Genomic DNA, 22,483 nt, shown 5'->3' with positions numbered 1-22,483 from the left:
GTAAATAAAGCTAAATTAGGCTCTCCAAAAACACATTGTAAATCCAAATTATTTATCACTCAAATGTTAAAATGCAGTTTTTCACAAAAATACAATAAAAATACTGGGAAGCAACTACTTATAACTATAGTTGAAAATATGTTGAGGGATTTGGGTAATTCAATTTTTACTATCTACATTGTGTTTAGAGAAGTTGACAGAATACTATAAGGCAGTGGATATACTATAGGCATTATGGGTGGGGAAGTTGCATTGGCACCCATGGAGCTGAGGGACTCATAGTGACTGCATGGTTATTATTTCACAGGGCTCTATTATTAGTATGTTTGCTTACTTGACATTGGAATGAAACGGTTAACAATGTTCAAATTCCCACAACTCTATAAAGCTTAATTATGAGTATTGATATTTTATGTAGCTTATATACTTAACATATTTCATTAATGGTGGTCATTTTTAATTGGATTTAAGTCTGGTCAAGTTTTTTTTTTTTTTTGCACTAGGGCTCATTAAATTCTAGTTACATCAATGTTAAAGTCAGTTAAATGACAAGTTCTTTTCATAAGTGTTTTAAGTTGTCATTCAAATGAAATTCTGCCCTCTTCAAAGGAATGGCATTGTATTCTACTCACACATATGAATGTGAATGAATATAGGGTGATTCCCAAAATGTGCAGGGGTGTCAGCATGGTTGCACTTTTAATTCCAAACAAATATAAAAATAGGTGCATAAGGGTGAAAAACAAATATAATATAGCCTTTTTGGCTTCCTAAGGTTGATAGCTCTTATGAGCAATGCTGAAGAAGAGAGAAAAGACGAGAATGTTAGTGGCAGTGCCACCGGCAGGATATACCATAACTGGGATGACCCCAGACACCAATGCTCATGTATAACACTATATACTGTATATAAACAATCAAACATAAATTGCAGAGATCACATTACATTTACTATAGATTGTTCAAAATGTAAGAAATTACGAAAGACTGTAACTGTTAGAAAAATGCACACACTGTATTACTTAGTGCAGGTGGCCTTTTTAATGCTAATTCATAATTGGAGGAAAAAGGGATAAGGCAGATTTAAGAGATTATTTAATATTAGTTAACAATTATTACCTGATGATTTTAAGGATATTAGTGACTTCTTTTACTGCACTCTTTCTTGGCATAACAAATAATCAGTAGACCTGAAAAAATTTACTTGATATTACTTTTTACTCTGCAATAACATATTATTGCTTGGGACTCACAGCAGAGGCTCAAAGCAGTAAATTCATTTAGCTAGCAGATATCTTCTTTTCCTGCAGGAGTGGAGTTTCACATGCCCACAATCATTCCTAATCACAATTAACCCGATTAGAAGTGCAGGACAGGCAGCAGCATCTCCTGATAATATAGTTTTTGGCATCAGGTGCCCAGTTCAACGATATTCTCCACACAGATGGCTGCTTTCATGGCATTTGGGGATATCTAGTGCAAATATCTATTTTTCTCATTTGGTTTATTCATCCACATTACTGTTCAGCAGATTTTCCTGTCATTTTTTATTATTGTTAAATAGCAATAGAGATGTTTAATTTACATAATTTATATTGCCAGATTAACCTGAATTGAAAAACCTGGTTAGAGGAAAACAATACATGGATATATATATATATGTATGTATGTGTGTGTGTATGTGTGTGTGTGTGTGTGTGTAATCAGTAATAGCTTCATTTCTGTAGGAAATTTATTAAACTAAGCAAATGTTTTAAAGAAAAAGCCCATGTTTAATCTGTGATTAATTAAAATCAAACAAAATTTGCTAACATTAAGCATTATTTACAGATAATATACAGGATATGTAAATATTTCCAGATCAACGTTTCTGCCTTAAATCTATATTCAGGATTGTTCGGCCAAGCCTATGCTTGCAATACTTTGATTTCAGACTATACCTACTGTGCTGTTTAATGCTCAGTCATGCTTTTTGTTAGATCTTACTTTAAATTATTTAGTATGTATGCTCAGCTTATTTTATATTTGTAGTTTTTATGTTTTGTTTGTTTCTTTTTGTTTTATCCCCTTTGTGAATAGTCTTTTATTCTGTTTTACAATGATTTGCATTTTTCCGTACTTTAGGACAGTTTGATTTGTGAAATGGTGTTTTAGAAAGCAAAGTGTAATGAATTGATTGATTGATTTTTACTATTCACTTCCAACTGCATTTTGAGTATTATAGTTTTAAATACGGAGGATACAATATATGAAATAGACACATTAGGGAGTGGATATGGAGTTGAATCCACAGTATTTATTTAGACAGTTTAGAAAATGAATAGATTTTAGGATTAAAAAAAATACTTAAAAAATGTAACCATAATGAAAATGTTACGCATTTTTTAAAAAATCGATATGACCTTAACAGAGTTTTCTAAATAGTTTGGTATATATTTATCTTTTACTATTCCTTGCTATAAAATAAATGTTTTATGTAAAATAGTGTTTTAAATTTATCTTGAAAATTGTTGAAGTTTATGCTAAGTCTTGGTAGTTTGGAGGTTCTGAACAATTACAATTCACAGGAAGTAGTCATTAATAGTGTATTTTCCCACTTTTTCTTTACTAGTCTAAATCTACGGGTCCAAGCACAGAACTCCCGCTGAAGGTGGAAGGCCTTGGATTGTCTATCACATCAGCAATTTACGAAGAAATTCAGCAGGAAATGAAAAGAGCCAAAGTGTCACAGGCCCTTTTTGCTAAGGTGGCAGCCAACAAGAGCCAGGTGAGTTTCACACAATATATTATTAATAAATAATAAATGCACATTGAGTTTTTTTACCACATCATATACTCATCAGGAAAGAACAGATACGGAATTGTGTGAAGTTTAATGCAGCTGATGCAGTTGGGTTACAGTTGATAACTGCCACCTTGATTTGAAAAACGAAAACACAGTCAAGTCAAAGTTAATTTCACTCATGACTCACATACCTGTAGTTATGCATTAAAACAAAATACTTAATCTTTACATAATTTGTATGATACATTCAAACAAACTCCAAAGATGTATTCCATGGCCCATTTATCTTGTATTCTACTATGTTTAATTTATTTTTATTTTTCAAGATGGCCTTTGTAATCTTTCCTGAACTCCACATTAAGCAGCAAAAAATCAAATTGGCATTATAATTATATGATTGCCACTTATGTTGTCACTGTAATACAGTATAACTCATCAAGGTCAGTCAAATGCAAGTGGAATCAAAAATTAATGAAGATGTTGATGTAAAACATGCTGAAAGCATCAGAAATATGGAACCCAGATCCTGGAGGGTTAATGTGCCTAACTGCATCTGGAATAATTTCAGTTCAGTATCACATAATATATAATATACCTTATTTTGTGACTGTGTTAGTCTTTTGTAAAGCATTGCAACACATGCCCCATGTAATTAATGTCTTCTTCTCATGTAAAGTAGCATTTTATTTTGTAGTCCAAATATCTGCTTACTTCCACATGACACCGTTTATCTTGTAACAGCAACAGTTCTAAACAACAGCATTTTACAAAAAAACATACCCAATTAGTCTCACATTTGTTCAAAGGGTAGCAAATGCTAAGATATTGTTCTGACTTTGTTATCTGTGGCTGATAAAAAAATTGTTGTATTCCTCAGTTTGCATGGAATACATGTGGATCAGGAGTTTTCACAACAAATAAAACATGTTGACTTGTATGCATAAAGGTTAATAGCTTTTCCAGAACTGCACTATATGTAACATAATTATAAAAGAAGTACTAAGCAGCGATATTCTCCACACAGGTATCATATCTGCTTTGAGTATGTTGTTTGCTTGTTTGTAGATCCATTAGCTTGTTGATACTGAAGTTTGTTGATTGTGATTCAAAGTAAAACAACACAGGACTATGATGGCAACAGGTGCTCCATAGATGGCTTAGGCAGTATTTAATCAGATGGGAACAGTTTAAAAGGTGTGATGGTAGAAATTAGACTGACATTTATTTAAATGCATTTTTTATATGCATATTCAGGTGTTGTTTACTCTGGTGTTTTATTGGTCTTTCTGATTTTGATAAAATTTATATTGTATTAATTGACAGTTTCATTCAAACCTGATCTACAGATTCATTAAAGTGAAGTGTAGGGAACCTTTAAAACATTAGCCAAACAACTGTAAATCTTCTTCCAGCCAGGTAGACACTACATTTCATCATAAGTCACCATGGAAATGTATGCTTTTGCAACACCCAAAGTTTAAGACGTAAAGCAATGAACAATTTGAAGTGTAACTAGACGACAAGCCTTTATGCCAAGCATTATCTTCAAAAGCAGATATCCTGAATTTGGCTTTATGAATATAGAGGCATTGTCCAATCATATATACCACTAAGTGAGCATACCCAGAGAAAAAGCACACTAAGCTACTATTCTTATAAAAGCTGCATCAGGTTCTGCTCTGATTCTACCTAGTGTGCTGCTTTGTATGAGGAGATAATGTTCCTTTCATTAAATATTTCAGCATTTTTATGGAAAATCAAACCAGAAAAGAAATCTTGAAAAATAATAATGAATGAATTTACTTAATATTATTAAAAGTATGTTTGGAACCCATGCCAGGTAAACTAGATTGTAAAAATGTACAGGTGTTTATGTTGTAATCTAAGTTGGGGTTGCACTAAGTGTGAAAAGATTGAATTATTTTTCTTGAAAAGTATTAACTTCAAGGATATGAAGGTATGCTGTAAGTAATGTGACATGTTTTTACTCATTTGATTCTTTCAGGTGATGATAAAGCTACAGAATAAGGTGTAATAATCAGTTCTTGGACAAATACAAAATAGCACAGGCTTGAGAGAAATCCATAATGAAAGCAGAACAGGTCTTAGAAATACCAAGACTGAAGCACAGAAGCCAGTAGTGCATGATATACTTATGCAATGCATGCCCAAGAAGGTCATTAGGCAGGGATACCAGTACAGGTCTATTAGAGAGCGAGAATGCTTTGTTGGAAGAATAGATATAAATCTATGTTATGAATGTTTTATGGGGATTCCTTTTATATACCGTATATACTTGCGGATAAGTTCTCCCACGTATAAGTCGGGACTTGATTTTACAGTATAATTTCTGGTATTTTATAATGTCAGTCGTATGTCGAATGCGGAAAACTCATGCTATTGGTACAAGGTATTATGATATGCTAACGCCCACTTGATAGAGTAACCACGGAGCACACTGTCTTTTTCTTCTATGTGGGTGCGGCAATGCGATGTATCAATTAGTGCTCCTAACCTCTCTCTCTCTCTCTCTCTCTCTCTATTGTGCCTGAATACCTGAACTATTCCGAAGCAACGTTTGCACTGATTTGTTTTTTTTATATCTCACACCCTTATATACCTTTATCGTAAGAGCATCCCTTATCTATGATGGAACATTTGATTAGAAGAAAATATGAAGCTGTTTTTAAATTAAATGTCATTGATGTAGCAAAAGAAATTGGTAACTGCGCTGCTGGAACAAAATTCGATGTGTCTGAGAAACTGGTGCGAGATTGGAGGAGGCAAGAAGATGTAAAAAAAATTAAGTGTCGCATTTTTGAACATGCGTATAAGTCAGGGTCTGATTTTATGATCAATTTTTTAGGTTTCAAGACCTGACTTATATGTGAGCATATATGGTAGTTTCTATGAGAAATAATTGATTTTATATTAATGCATTGTACTCATATTAATCATTGCTTACCTGTAAATATCAACCTTTAGTTGTCTATAAGAAATTTGTGTGAAGATAGATAGACAGATAGATAACAAAGTGCACTCCATTACAGTACATAAATGTAAGAGCTAAAACTACAGATGCATATGCAATATTTATTTAGATTTTGTACTTGTTTGCTAAGCTTCCATTCTAATTCTTCTTTCTGCTTCTTTAATATACAATTTTCTGAAGTCTCCAATTGGCTTAAATCTTCTCTGTCGATATTTTTTGTTTCTCAAAGTTTGCATTTTAGATGATTAGTTCCTGTACTTTAATATATATACAGTTGTCCCTCCTCCAGAATTATTACAATGGCGTCTGTGGCAGAAACCTTATGGGGACTGGAATCTCGGACCGGAGCTGTGCTGGGATCTTTACCTGGCCAGGACACCAATGGCATGGAAAGACAGGGGAAGACAGTTTGCTTAGGGCATTGTCTCCCCCAAGGTGTGAGATGGCAGCCTCCCTAGGTTATGGCACCACTATAGATTGGGAACTGTAGTTCATTGGCTCAACTCTGTTGGGTTCCGTGGGTGGTGCCTGGGGTGTTAAAGGAACTAGCAAGCCATACTTTGTCAGGATCCAGCCTCACCTGGAAGTCCTCCCAAGCCATAGTTTTGGGACACCGGAAATGATCCAGGGTTTTACATAAAGGCAGCTGCTCACCTCAAAACACGGGTAGCCAATGTTGGGAGGAGGAGGAGGACAAAGCTTGTTAGCGGAGCAGTGGAGAGATGACAGTATTGCTGAGAGTTTAGGTATAGTTTAAAGTGTAGGAAACCCTTCATTGTGAAAGAGTTTCACAAAATAGAATCTTTTGTGTTTGGGGAGCTGCAGCACCCCCTGGGGACCACATGTCCTATTAAACACATACACCAATAACAGGTGAGAAAAGATATTGTTGAAAATTTGAATGACTAGAGCTGTCACCTGTATTAATGATCTGTCTAGCATAAGAAGAATATTTGATCTGCCTAAAATACAGAGATTGTTTATTGATAGGCTTCTCTTATATTACATTGAATAATGCCTTTTTTCTTACAGACAATGTTATGAACATAAGCATATGTAAAACTGCTTGTCCTGCAGAACAGAAGCTAAAAGAAGCAATGTTTTATATAATTCTTTTTTCATGCAATAATTGGTAATTTTCCTTGCAGCCCTAGATTAAGTTAGTAAGAATTTTTACCAACCACATTTATTCCACTAGACACTTATTGAATTGAAATGAGCAGAAGGAACAAGGGAAGAATATTTATTTAATAAAGGCACAAAATGAAGGCAAGAATGGTATATGAATAATAATGCAAACATCCTGACTTTTTGTATGGGAATAGTAAAAATCTGCCTTTCATTTGGTGATCTCTTCCCTCCCTACTTCTTTAAAAAAAGTTTGCAAAGCAATGAAAGTCTCAGCATATTGGTATTTTTTACTATTGTATATACATAGTGATTATTAATTTTCCAGTTCTCAAGTATATATGCTATCTTTTTCATTGGTGATATATATTCATCTTGAGTTATTAGCACATAAGGTGTTCAAATTGCAATTAATAAAAAGTGTACTGAATTTGATTTCTAGATTTGAAAATTTTCAGTATATATAGTTATTTATACAGTGTAGAATGGTTGCACCATTAGGGGAAATAGACAAGAGACTGTCATGATATTCTGCTGCTTTAAGACCAATGTCATTCTGCTGACGGTATGGAGCTCTAGCTTAATGTTTCTGGTCCAAATGAAAATAAACCTCCTGCATGGGAAGGGATTCTGAGGTGAACATAAGTGATTCCAAAGGTTAAAATACCCTTCTCACACGAGAACTAGTTACCTTGGGATTGTGTGGATCAGAAGTGGTAATAGTGTAGCTGGCATGAGAAACGAGGTGGTGAGATGAGGAGAGGAAGTTGGGGAAAGAGTTACAGGATGCATTAGAGATGTGTTTTTGTTAAGTGTTTTGTGGGAAAGTGGTGTAAGCACTCCATAAGTTAGAGAACATGAAGATGGCTCATTAGGGACCTGGGTTATTTGTTTTCCCATTTACAATGTATTTTGGATATACTCTTCGTGTATACCTTACTAATTGTATACTGGCAGCATTGGCTTCCTACCAGCAGTATTTTTAAGCCTTATGCATATCCAATCCCATCCCACTGCTCGCTTGTTGATAAAATACTGGTATATTACGGTGCTCAAAACTATAATGGGACCAAACCGAAGCATACCACTTCCACCCCCAAACCATCACTCTTATTTTACTGTATCTCACAGTTTGAAACTTGGGAAAAATGTCCACTCACCATCTCACTTGATTGAATTAATCAATCAATCAATATCAATCAGAGAGTATCAGCACTTAGGTATATCCACTTTAGGCTCTTCCTTACACCTCATATTTTTGTATATTTAAACTATTTGTTTTTGTACCTTTTGTCCTTTGTGACTTTTAAGGATGGATGCCTCCTACAAGCTACTGATATATGTACATACCATATAAACACATACCGTTTACATGTACAGAATGAATATATGCCATTTGATGGTTCATTATTTATAAAAGTACAATATTGACTATGTACTTGCACATAGTCCGTCATTGTCCAACCCCCTATATCCTAACACAGGGTCACTGGGGTCTGCTGGTGCCAATCCCAGCCAGCACAGGGCGCAAGGCAGAAACAAACCTCGGGCAGGGCACCAGCCAATTGCAGGGCACACACACACACACCCTCACACCAAGCACACACTAGGGACAATTTAAGATCACCAATGCACCAAAGCTGCATGTCTTTGGACTGTGGGAGGAAACCCATGCAGACACGGGTTTCATGCGAACCCAGGTCTCCTTACTGCAAGGCAGCAGCGCTACCACTGCACCACCGTGCCGCCCAAGTACAATATAACTACATCAGAATGTGATACACTTCCATACCATACCATAGTGTGAGCTTAACTAAATAAAATATACAATAGTATTTATGAGAAAAATGATGAGTTTTTTTTAATGAAGAGTTGACTAATGTTTCATTTTTATAATAATTATTGTATCTGAGAGGTACTGTGCATACCATAAAATAAAATAATAAAAAAACACAGGGCTAATGTAAGGCAGAAAATGGTCCTAGACAGAATGCCAGTCCATTGTAGAGCTATCACATCATAGTTTTCCTTTTTTGGCGGTGTATTTGAATAATAGTTCTGTTCTCTATTTCAAAATCAAACTTTTGCATCTAGTATTGTACATTTGACTCTCCAAAACTGATTTTATTAACACTAGAGTTACCAAAGCCTATGAAAAAACTTGTAATCCCAGCCCACCTTAAATCCCTTCTCACTTCTCCATCAGTGTTTTTTGTGTTGTAAATGTTTTGATCAACACAAGCAGCAAGCAGCGTGCTATCCCATTCCCCAACCAACGCAGAAAGTTCTCTCAGCTCAAGTTTGTTTACCTGCGTGTGAGTTGCAGGGAGTTGTATAGGGTAAATAATATATTGTTATTTGGAATACATGCATTTCATGTGTGTTAAGAAACATTTTTCATGTTTTAGTAATAATTGACAAAATGTAGACATGAAGTGTATAATGTGTGAAGCCTGAAGTCCAAATATCAAATAAACACTTTCATAAAATATAACAAAACAAGTGTGCTTTTATTCAAGAATATAACTGCAGAAAGAGAAGTTGCGTTAGGGTGCGACATTGACAAGGTTGTAAGAACTGCTGCCTGGTAATCAAAAAGTTGCTGGTTCAATTGCAGACGCCTCTGTTTTGAGAAATGAACTGCTCTTATTCTTAGTATTGTAGAATAAAAACATACACTTGATTTGAGTCTGTAACAGCCAATGTAAATTTATGGTACTTGTAAAGGTTAGTGTTTTTTTTTTTTTATTCAGTTTTATTCTCTCAGTCACGTTCATGCTTACCCCGATCTGAAACTGCTGTTTTCAAATAAAGACGTGCTATAGCAAAGATGAACTCAGATGAGGAATAGGGTTCTACATCAGAAAAAGAGAACAGAAGCCCTCCTCTCAAGAAACGTCCATGCACACATAAGAACAACACAGCTGCACCAGGCGTAAAGGCAAAAGATGGCACCATTTGGATGCAGTAACAGGTGATGCCCGTCAGTCTGCCCCACACATGTCCTTCAAAGAAAAAGCAGGGCTTACAGAGCTTGCCAAGGTATCGGCAAAGACTTGTTTGTGGTTATGTTTTGTGATGGTCTTTACATTAAAACATTTATATGTTACTTATATATAAGCCAGATCGAATGTTATTTACCTATATTTATTTACTTATCATCCTACAGCGTTAAGTCACAAGTAAACTGCAGAGCTTCCTGTGTTTGATCGACACAAGCATGTTTACAAATTACAAATGTACTGAAGTAATGGGAATCATAAAATTGTTGTGTCCTGTATCAAAACTAAATGCCATTGCAAATATTTCAAAATCGTATTTAAATAAGAACGGAATCTCAGAAATAAATTCAGATATGTATTCCTCATACTTTGAAAACCCTACTAAAATTTAATAAAAAGTACACTCATAATACTAGCTCAGCACCAAGTCATCCTAGCTGATGCAAGAGTTAGTGCTGTTACAAATAGTCCTCTTACAAATTCTCATCCATTTTGTCTATTATTACTTGAAGCAGTTTGAGAAGATCTGGCATCATCCACAAAAGTGACAAGCTGTTTTTTTTTTTAGAATTCAAGTATGATTGATAAGGAAGAGGCTAAGTACACATTATTATATTACATTCTAAAACGCGTATCTGGGTGCAAGGCAGGAAATAACCACAGACAAGATGCTAATTGATCTTGGGACCAATACATGCACAAGGTCCAGTAATCTCATTTATGACACAAGGGATAGATACTTTACCCTCCACAATGTTTACTCCAGGAAAAACAAGTCAAAAATCAAATCAAAAATTTGAATTTTTTTCAACAAGAGAAAATGTAATTATGTGCAACAGAAATGTGTAAATACCAAAACACAACATAAATACCAAAACCAAAAACACACCATAAATACAGTAGGAAAGGTATATCTAGTATCCACTGATGTACTGTTGCAAATTTAGTACATGTAGTTCAAGTAAAATGTTTTAAAACAGTCACCAACACACTGCTGCAATCGGAACAGTAGAAGTTGATTTCTTTGTGTACTTTTCTTATGATAATTTTTTCTGTTGCGTGCACATGAGAGGGTAGAATGACAGTTCCTAATCTGCTTGATCGATGCACCCCTTGTGTATTTAGAAGATAGCACAGCGTAAGGCTTAGTTACTTCCACATTTCTCTAACATAAAAGACAGTGACTGCAATGTGAACAGTGCTTAGGGAGCTAACAACTTTCTTGTCTTTCTGCTTGACCACAATCTTTTTGCCCTTTTGCCATCCTCCTTCTTGCTCATTGGTGAACAGTCATGCAACCAAATTCACAATTTCTTGATTCAATTAATGGTTCAGCTACAGTTTGTTCTAAAACTGGCTTTACAGCTTGTTGAAGGCTCCGTCCCACTTATGAATATTGATGAGTTACATTAGAGTGGTAAAATGTATAGAAATATTCATCATTTTTTGCAGTACGTGTTAGTTTATCTGCGGTGGGCTGGTGTCCTGCCCTGGGGATTTGTTCCTTTCTTGCGCCCTGTGTTGTCTGAGATTGTCTCCAGCGGACCCCCGTGACCCTGTGTTAGGATTTAGTGGGTTGGATAATGTCTGTCTGTCTGTTAGTTTATCCATTAGATGTAAGAAGAATACTGTCCCCACTGAAATTTGGAATTAACACTGTAATGCAGATGTTTATATGTAATCCTGAGTCAGGCTAGACTGTAGTTACACAGAATTATGTCAAGGAGATTAAGGCTGACAGCAATATATTGCTACACAGTATGAATCATCAAAACAACACAAAAGCCTAGTGATTTCTTTCCTTGCATCTTATTAAAAATTATTTGCAGCGACTTGGACAGTTCAGTAGATACTGTTAACTAGGGTGAACTATTTTCAACTCTGCTTCTGTATAAATATTGTGACACCTGAAGGGGGCGTGCCAGCCACCAAACCCGACACAGAAAAACACAAGAGGCACACTTGGAAGAAACTCACGTAGTCCACAATATGGTTGAGCTTCCAAGCTCTAGTCCCGTGGCCCTGATGCAAACCAGGGGAGGTGGCCCTCTTGTATCCCAGGGGAGTTATTGCCTCTCTCCTGATCATTCCAGCCGTCCACCACAACATAAAGTGCATTTTGTTCCATAGTCCAGTTCAAATTCTCTTTTACAAATTTTAAAACTTAGGTGAAATATAAACATACTCAGTATGTCAGTATCTGTATTTATCAGTAATAGAAATTCACATTACATGACTTCCAGTTGTGGGATTTGCCAGAATTGGCAATTGCATTTGCTGACTTCGCCGGATAACATCAGTTTAAATGACTGAAAAGTGCTGCTCGTGCCATATTTACCATTTGGGTACTGATCTTCTAGTGCAGTTGTGCTCACCCCTTTTTGTTGCAGACATTATCGTGCTGTCTCATAGAGCTGGTACAGTACTATGGTAAGTTTAACTGCAATCTTTTCACTTTTTTCATTTTTCCATTCTGTCATGGTACATAAAGCACGAGGCAACAGACAAACAAGCTTTTCTGATGTTTGTGAGAACCATGTTTGTTATTCCTCATCAATGCATTATATGAATTGTACTTCCAGATGAGCGTTAATTGGTGGTCAACTGTCATGCATACAGGCCCACCCCTGCAACTAAAGACAAAATGTGTTGGAGTGAGTCACATACTAGTTGGAGTGAGTTGCTGGGCATGTCACATTACACGACCAGCTTCATGGGAGCGCACTGCCCACTGCCTCCGACTGACTAAGATTATGTAAATAAAGACAATGACTGGAAATTGCTGGAAAAGTCATGTAATGTAACATAGCCTGAAGTCAACTGCTAGCTCAAACTATCCTGATATTATTGAGTGTTAGGCTATGTTCACCCAACAGATAAAAAATGGATTCAGTTCCAATTTGTGACTCATATATGATCGAAATTCAGAATGTGCCCCATATGTGCAAAATTATTAAAAACAAATATATCAGAAAAATATGACAACTATCATTACCAACATCATGCTGGCTGCTGCACTATTAGCAACTGCTTTCAGTGCAGTAGATCTGTGAATTTGAAAGCCCATGAGGATAAGGAATAAAAACAGAAAACAAAATATTATAGCTGTTGCCTTGCTTGCAGTTGTCCCTGCCATGTCTATTCACAGCAACCTGAGGACACAGGAGAGCAGACAGGATTTCTGGTAGTGACATATAGATGTCTGGATGCAAAACTCTCTCTCTGAAAAATGCCCACTTGAATTGCATCATTGTTTTCAGAAAATGTCTGTCAATTGGGCTGTATTAGCTGGTGATAGTCACTCCAAATTCCACGGCATCACTTTCCTTTCACTGTTGTGTTGGCATCGGATTGCATAAGCAATGAAGTAAAATAATGTAAATTTCTAAACATTTCTGATTCAAGACTTTATACACAGGTTACATTTCAGTCAAATATGGAATTAAAATGCAGCATGAATATAGCTTCCATGAGTCCATGAGGTTGCCCAGGTATGTTACCTTCTTTTTTCCCTGGCTATTGAAATGTGCTTTGGATTCTCTGAACCCTATAATGAAAAAGGCAAAATCAAGAAAATACATTGATCATTATCTAATCTGCTATATCCTAACTACAGGGTCACAGGAGCCAATCCCAGCCAACACAGGGCACAAGGCAGGAAACAAACCCCGGGCAGGGCCAGCCCACCACAGGGCACACACACACAATTTAGAATCACCAATGCACCTAACCTGCATGTCCTTGGACTGTGGGAGGAAACCATAGTACCCGAATGAAACCCACGCAGACACGAGAACATGCAAACCCCACGCAGGGAGGACCCGGGAAGTGAACCCAGGTCTCCTAACTGTGAGGCAGTAGCACTACCCACTGTGCCACTCTGCTGCCCTTGATCATTATTATTATTTTGGTAATATGTGTATTGTTTTTTATTTTCAAAAAATAACATTAGTGAAAAAAGAGTGATGGATAGCAGGACTGAGGCTCTTTATTGCATTTTTCAACATTTGTGTGCAATTACATGTATGCATTATTGTATCTGCAATTAAGTTTCCTGTTGTTGTCCATGTGAAAATGTGGTGAAGTAGGAAAGTAAACCGTAATAACAAACTATATATCACCAAATTTATCACCTTTACGTTTTTGGCTTTTTGTACATATACAACATTTTTTGTTGTTTGTTTTCCTTCTGGTGGCAATGAACCCAAATTTCAATAAATAACTCCAGAGCTCTGCAGTGAGTTGGTGCCCTGCCTGGGATTGGTTTCTGCCTTGCACCCTGTGTTGGCTGGGATGGGCTCCAGCAGACCCCCGTGACCCTGTGTTCGGATTCAGCGGGTTGGAAAATGGATGGATGAACTCCAGAGCTAATATGGCCCCTCCCTGTGTAGCTTGGAGCCATGAAAAAGTTGTGAGGGAAAATCCTAATTAAAGAAAATGTTAAATATAATGGGTGGGAATTAAACCCAATTTTTTTGGTCAAAAGGAAAGTGTGCTAACAATCAAACCACCATTACAACTTTTGCGGCACTGCATCCTGGATATACATATAGTATTTCATACCACTCACTATTTTGAAAACCTAGCTGTACAGATATTTTTCAGCTTTGCCTAGGTGCTATTTGGAAACTTCAAGATAAATTTAAAGTGGAGAAAAGTGATTGTGTATGGAAAAAATATAATCTATGCTTGCAAATTGTTATGAGAATCATGGCAGCTGTACGATTACAACCACCATGTGTGCCAACTACCTTCAAAAATTAGATGTCAAAGATCTGAATTATGTTGCTTCAAATACACAATAGAAAAGGTGCTGGATTATGCTTGTAACCCTAATTAATAAACCATGTAGGGCAGCTTTGGCCATGACAAAAATATTAAAGGAAGGGAATATGTTTGATTAAGAAAAGTGAAATGTAGTGAGCAGGATTCAAACTCTGATTTCCTGCATAAAAGGCAAGCATGCTGACAATCATGGCAACATCTCACTGTTGCATTTCTTGTCATTCACTCTGAACCCAAACCAACCATATCTGAAAGTTATATGTCAGACTTCTGTCCTATGGTTGGAAGTACCTGTCGGCCAAATTTCATGTCTGTGTCTTGGAAAAAAAAAAAAAAGTTTAGAACAAGTAAACAAACAAACAGATATAGAGATTTTGCTATTTCATATATTACTTTCAGAACTGGTCTGTGGAGATTTTTTTTTTAATATAACAAAAACTGTGACTCAAAGTGTGGTCTGAGGCTCTGTCAGGATGTTGTTTGCATTTTGACCATTCAAGCAGACACTATGGGGTGGAGGTGTGCTGAGCGGGGGTTGGTTTGCAGCTGAGGGTATTTAAGTCTTAAAACATTACTGCTTTATCCTTTTCTTTAAAAGTACACATGACCCAATAACAATAATACGACCAAGGCTAACCTTTTCTTAGATGCGTTATACTGGGCTGTTAAATAGACTTGTCTTAGCTGACGTAAATGAAGGTACATATACAATGTATGCATGACTTTGGCCCTGGGCATATTTATCCCTTGCAGTGCTGGGCTGCAGATTTGGTTTGGTTCCCAAGGGGTTTACAGTTCAGTACCTCCAGCTGCTACAGCTGGGCCCAGGTCCAGGCTGCCCCCCTCTAGAGGTGAGAGTAGCTCAGTGATCAGGTTATTAACACACACAGGCTGCCAAGAAGGGCTCTTCACTCGACAGCTGGTGTTGCTGCTTTGGCTGCTCCAGCGGAGATAATCAAATTTCACCATTCTTGCTGGCTGAAAGTGTACGTATAAGAAGTTGATTTAATGTTTCTTCACATCTTGTGCTGCTGTGCCTTATTCCTTGGTCATATGAGTTTGGAATTTACACTGGATCCTGACCTGAACCTTCTCGTTCACATGGATAATCAAAATAAAATTTATGAATTAACTTGGACCCAGCTGCTAAGCATCATCCAACATTTTAGTATGTTTTGTTCCATTTTTAGAAGTACATGTGTTGTAAGGACCTCAAAGAACTCTGACTTGAAAAGTTTGAAAAGGGGAAGGTTTAAATGTAAATAGACTTAGAGCTGTGAATTAAGTACTCCTTTTTGTACAAGATTTCTTACAGAAGATGCTGTATATATAAGTATATATAAGTCAAGTGGCATATTCGTTTGAGCTTTTATAGTCTAAATAACAATATGACTTCTTGGTAGCTCTTGCGTCACTTTGAAAATTGAAACAAATCATTTTAACTCCTTAGTTTTTAAAACAACTGGATTTTTAAAACAGGGAGAGACTTACTACTTATTTGAGATACATTTCCTTTCTATTCAGTTTAACACAGATATTCTATTATTTGCTTAAATTCTGCAGTTTTGATGAAGAAATTCATGTTAGGCAATCACGAAGGTGCAATGTGCATTTACACTATGTTAATTATAAGGTAAAGACTTTTTCATCTTTGCAAAATAAAATCCACACCTGAATTTACAGACAGCAATATGACGATTACAGTGTTTGAGAGATACAAACAATGCTAATATTTCAAGCACAGACAATAGAAGGCAAAAAGTAAAATTAAGAAATTAGGGTCCTTTTTAGACATACAGTATCTGGAGACTTTAAGAAATAAAATTATAAACTGAGCCTCGGGAACATATATTGATTTTATTATTTCTGTATTTTTATTTATCCTTTCTTAATTCGTTTTGATTGAAGTAATTTTGTATATGCAGTAAGTTCAGCAAATGTATGTACAACATATCATTTACAGATCTATGATCAGCTTGACACACTTAAACAGTTTATCCTCATTCCGCATTAGAATTATAATCAAAAAATGAATTGCACTGTACATCACGGGAAGGTCTCACGTTTCCTAAATAGTAGACCTACAACTAATTATTGTCACAAAAAATAGTTGGCAAATCTAATTTTGACAAACAGAACTTCTAGACTCTCTTACTGCAGGCAGCTTGCCAGATGGTACCAAATACAGCAGGGGTGGGCAATGTTGGTCCTGGAGGGTCACAGTGGCTACAGGTTTTCATTTCAACCCAACTGCTTAATTAGAAACCAATCCTTACCAATCTCAGACCTTATTTAATTGTATGGCTTGTTAGCCTGCAATGTAAGATTCTAATATCATAGAATTTTTTCCTGTGCAAGGATGTCATCCAAATGATTTGAAGCCTAAAACATTTGAATTTCAGTCTGTCTCATTTTTCTATTAAGTGTTTTATTAAATCAAACAGTGTATGATGAAAACACAAAGGTGTAAATGGAAAAAAAATTAGATGGAGAACTGCTAGCTCCGTTATTATTTGCATCTTATTGCTAATAAGGAGCCACTAAACAGTAAATGCAGCTCTTTAAGACTGAAGTAAGCAATAAGGGTGGGGAACCTTAACAAGCGAGACCACTCAAATGAAGCATCAAAATGTCACTTAAGCAATAAGTGCTTCATCAGCAATAACTGACATCTCATTAAGAAACTGGGTTGGAACAAAAACCTGCAGCCAATGTGGCCCTCCAGGACTGACAATGCCCACCCCTGATATACAGCTTGATATGGCATACAGAAGCAGCTAAACATTACAATACTGTAATCATTCTACCACCTAGGTCAGTTTCAGAGATGGGTAACTCATTTGAGTTGTATGAACAAAGTATTTCCCTTATGACCTTCCAAGTAGCAAAATTTAGTAAAAAAAATGACAAATGTCATATATTTATAATAGATAGATAGATAGATAGATAGATAGATAGATAGATAGATAGATAGATAGATAGATCTGCAGTGGGCTGGTGACCTGCCCGTGGTTTGTTTCCTGCCTTGCGCCCTGTTTTGGCTGGGATTGAATACAGCAGACCCCCGTGACCCTGTAGTTAGGATATAGCAGGTTGGACAATGGATGGATAGATAGATAGGTAGATAGATAGATAGAACTTTAGTTTTTGCCATTGGGAAATTTGGCATGGTGTTTTGAAGGTGGTAATTGTTATTTGTCTTAAATAAATAGTGCCTTCAATACACCTAATTGAACTGCAATTTTCTCTTCTTGTTAGCACTGCGTGCAAAGGCAACTTTCACCACTGATATGAAAACCAGCTCTTAGCACAAGGCACAAACTAACCCTGGATTCAGTGGCTGTCCATCAAATGACATGCTCATGTACACATCCACATCTGCACATACTGCATAAGCCAGTTAAGAGTTTGTATTAAATGTTACCTGCACATTGTATTAAATGTTACTTTCAAGGAAACTGGAGATAAACTAATACAGATAATAACAGAATGTGCTAACATCCCAAAAATAGTGGCTAAGCCAGAAATTAAGTCCCCCAGAGTTGTGATACAGCAACAATAACCACTGTAATACTCAACAGAGAACCTAGTACTTTAAGAAAAACAGTAATGCAATATGAATCAATGCAAAATTGTCCCACATTGTCTGTTGCTTCTGATTTTAAGAATTTTAAAAAATGAAGAATATGTTTTCTTAACCTGCTTATTCAAATGAAACATCACAAGGAGAGTCTATCCCTGAAAAATCACATGATATGCAAGATGCTGTTCTACCACAAGGCATAATCATGCACACACTCATGCCAATCCAATTTTGAATCAAAGAGTAACCAAATGTGCACATCTTCAGTTATTCTGGATTCATCCCATAAAACTCAAGGAACATAGGGATAAAGCTAGATGTTACTTCATTTGATATAAAAATATTACAACTCATTTAATTAATTATTTCACCTTGACTAATGTAGAAATGTAGAAAAGTCTCTTTTTAAACATTGTATTGCATCAAAGTATGTCCAGACCAGAAACTGTGAAAGTATCTTTTTTGACAACAAATGCTTTCCCTTAGTTACTCCACCCAGTAATGAATAATTGAATTGTTTAAGTTAAAAGAGGAGCTTTGAAAGCATTAAATTAGAATTAACTGGGGAGGAAAGAGACAGCTGTGCCTCATATTGGAACTGGGCTTTCTGTTTCGGCAAGGGAGGTCCAGCTAGTTCTTGTCAATCTGTGTCTAATGTGCCCCCCTTGGGTTTCAGCATTTAAATAATTATGGGAGTTAAAGTCTCATTATTGATTTTAAAATATCTGGGTATCTATTAGACATCTTGGAATAGTAGTAATACACACTGTGTATCTGACTTGCACTTCTTCCTATCAGTAAATTCATTTTTATTTTAACCCTCAAAATAGCTCTTATTTTGCTTATATTGGTTGGTGTTTGCCCTGTTATTGACTATATACCTGTAAGTATGAAAGTCTTATTTATGTTTAAATTTTGATGTCCTTCAATTTTTTTAGGGTTGGCTGTGTGAACTTCTACGCTGGAAGGAGAACCCAAGTCCAGATAATCGAACACTGTGGGAAAACCTTTGCACAATCCGTCGTTTTCTGAGTCTACCACAATCTGACCGTGACTTAGTATATGAAGAAGAGTCACGACACCATCACAGTGAGAGACTCCAGCATGCTGTCATTCATTTGCCCTCAGAAGCTACACAGGTTAGTATTCAGCTTTAAAAAAGTCGCAAACCAGGATTCCACACAATAAGAAATAGTTAAACCTTTAATTGATACTTTTAAAAACATCAAGAACTTGTGCAGTGAAGAATTTCATGTATTTTAATTTTATGTTAAAATGATAAGACAGTGCACAGTTTTTAAATATTTATTCTCATTAACTAAATTCGCTGAAAAAGAAATGAAGAAAAACATAAAAACAAAGCCATAGTCATTGTGTTATTTAGCACATAAATGCAGAGTGTTTATGCATACTTTGCTGTCAGGACATTTGGTCGACAAATTGAGGATTACTGAGATATGTTCTCATGTATAATTATTTGTATTTATGAAAATGTACCAGCAGTGTAAATTTTTGTGTTTCTCCTACTAATAAATGAAAAAAGAAGCATCCAGGTGCTGAGTCTGTAGTTGAAGATAACAGAGCTATTAAATAATCACACGTGAGTTTCAATGTAACAGAACGTCCAGGGAACAAAAGCAGGACGACCAGCAGAACATTTATTGAGTTTAGCAGAATCTCTTTCTCTATTGGTTGTCTTTTCCTTCTTTTTATGTTTAAATCAACATAAAACATTAAACATGTAAAAATAAAGGTGTATTCATTTTGCTGTTTTGGGGGCCAAAACTGAATAGCTCTAGGCAAGACTGTCTGCATATTTTATAAAATATCTAGATTGATTCTACTGTAGTAAACACTATTTTCTTTCTAATTTTATCTAATATAGCATGCCCCTAGAGCAGAGCCACGTTTTAGGTGTCATCAAGAAGATTTTTGGAGGAAGGTTTGTAATAACATAGCTCAGTTTATACTGTTATTACCATAATATTAGTTTTACTGTGATCCTATTTTCTGTTAAGTGGGGCTTAAGGGAAGGGTCCATTCATATTAGCATTTTCTTACCAAGATCAAACTTTTTCTTGTCAAGAGCTAATGCTTACATACTGGAATCATCTTCAGTTTGATTGATTTTATTTTTGACTTAGATTAAAATACAGACTTGATCTTGTTAAATTGTACAAAGATTACAGGTTAATTTGAAAAGAACCTGCCACAAAGCACAATTTCTGCAGGAGGCTAGTCACAGCAGCTGTAGTGTGAGCACCCTCTGAGGCTTTACCCTCTGTCACACTAGTAATCCAGTTCAGGTTGTTACCCACAGATGTGCAATTTCAGAGTATTTTTTTTTTACAAGGGAGGTTTAACCCCATTATTGCAGTTTGAAAGATGTTGTGCAGACTTCTGTAAATGCTTAATTGCTTCCCTTTTAAAAATTCATGTTAATTCATGTTCATTTTTGCCGTGAGTGATTAACATGTTTTTTGCTGTTTTAGTTATTTGTCAGATAGTTTTCCTAGAAGCTCCTAGAAATTCATAACTGAAAAGCACTGAAAGCACATGCTGAGTAGTTGTTTCATTAAACAGTTCCCTAATAACAAGACTTGTAAAGCAAATTTTTAAAGACATCATTTTAAATTGAAATCCTCCATTTACAATGCAAAAACATCTGAGTTAAAGTTTGATACTATGATGCAGTAATAGACAATAAACAGTTATGTTTTACATTGAAATTAATAATAATAATAATAATAATAATAATAATAATAATAATTACTAACCAGAGATGCTTATCTCATAAAAATGGAAACAGCCATATTTCTGTGCAAGACTGCACTTTTTGCATTTCATAATTTTACATAGATTTATCAAAACATGTAATAAACAAATTACACAATGGAAAGGCAATAAAAAGAAATATGAACAGTCTGTATTTCTTCACACAAAGACTAAATATGCTGAAACGAGGCAACTTCATCACAAGTTACAATGCTGATCTGAGTGGGGTTGTAAGTGCTGTGAATGTCAATAGTGTCAGCTTTCACGAATCACAGTAGATGGCAGAAATAGATGACATGAAACTAGTAGTTACCATTTCCATTTTGCAGACAAACACAGCATACCTTCATTTTTCATTGTACCTGTTTTTGAGGAGTTAGGCTCAGTTTTGGCATGAAGGATCAAGTCAAAAAGATACACATCAATGATGAAATTTGAAAAGAGCACAAAATTAGGCTTGATAGTAGACATGTCCAGCTGGTTTTTGCTTTCAGAGTTTATAAAAAACTCCATTGACACATTATTATTATTATTATTATTATTATTATTATTATTTGGCACAATAGTGCAGTGATTAGCACTGCTGCCTTAAAGATCCAATGCTCTGGGTTCAGATTCCACACCCAGTCATGGCCTGTTTGGAGTTTTTTCCTCGCCAGCAAGTGTTTCCTCCCACATTCTCAAAATATATGCATGTCTATATTGTCCTTATTAAGATGTGAACCTCTGTTAGTCTCCCTTTGACCCATTAATGATGAGCCTTATCAATCTGCTCACGTAATGATTAACTGTTGTTTTCAGTTAAACTTTCTTTGCAGAAAGTTTATAAATTTGCTTCAATGGAAAGGATTGCGGTGGGCTAGCGCCCTGCCTGGGTTTGTTTCTTATCTTGCGCCCTGTGTTGGCTGGGATTGGCTCCAGGAGACCCCCGTGACCCTGTAGTTAGGATATAGCGGGATGGATGGATGGAAAGGACAGAAGTGCTATTATTTGGAATCTTTGATTATTTTGTTTTACTCAATAGGTTTTTTATTTTTCTTTAATAGTTGTTTAATTTTAATGCACCATTTTGGCTGCAGTTTTGTTGTATTAGCAGTTGTCACCATTTTGGACACTTGTGATTAGGACAGCTGCCTATGGTTCTAGGGGCATGTCCTCAGAGGTTATGACCTGAAGATAATCAACTTATTGGGTTTAAAGGGCAGCTAAAAGTTAATTTCCTTGTGAAAAAAATCTTATTTTGCTTTTCTTGTTCCAGTTGTAACCTTTTGCAACAAATTTTTTATTGTGAATTTTGTCTTTCATTTTTGATTTGTTTATTGTACCTTTTTTGATCTCCCAGGTTAGGCCTTTTACTGCCTTTACATTCTGCTCCTGGTCTGTTCTCATAACCTTGTCAGAAAAAACAACTTTACTTTCTGTTTTCAATAATC

General features: G+C 35.8%; 1 protein-coding gene across 10 annotated transcripts in view; it reads left to right on the top strand.

Moving 5' to 3' along the window:
• The window catches only part of satb2 (SATB homeobox 2), a 218,572-nt gene that overhangs the window by 163,770 nt on the left and 32,319 nt on the right, over positions 1 to 22,483 (top strand). For 8 of the 10 annotated variants that reach the window (XM_039755973.1, XM_039755974.1, XM_039755975.1 and 5 more), the window contains 3 exons: positions 2,612 to 2,767; positions 19,214 to 19,414; positions 20,161 to 20,217. In XM_039755973.1, coding sequence (XP_039611907.1) covers positions 2,612 to 2,767; positions 19,214 to 19,414; positions 20,161 to 20,217 — 414 coding nt within the window. The remainder of the gene's footprint in view (positions 1 to 2,611; positions 2,768 to 19,213; positions 19,415 to 20,160; positions 20,218 to 22,483) is intronic. The other 2 variants (XM_039755981.1, XM_039755980.1) reach the window with 1 other exon arrangement.

The sequence above is a fragment of the Polypterus senegalus genome, chromosome 6 (genome assembly GCF_016835505.1).
Source record: "Polypterus senegalus isolate Bchr_013 chromosome 6, ASM1683550v1, whole genome shotgun sequence".
Lineage (NCBI taxonomy): Eukaryota > Metazoa > Chordata > Cladistia > Polypteriformes > Polypteridae > Polypterus > Polypterus senegalus.
This window is presented reverse-complemented; position numbering and strand designations above follow the sequence as displayed.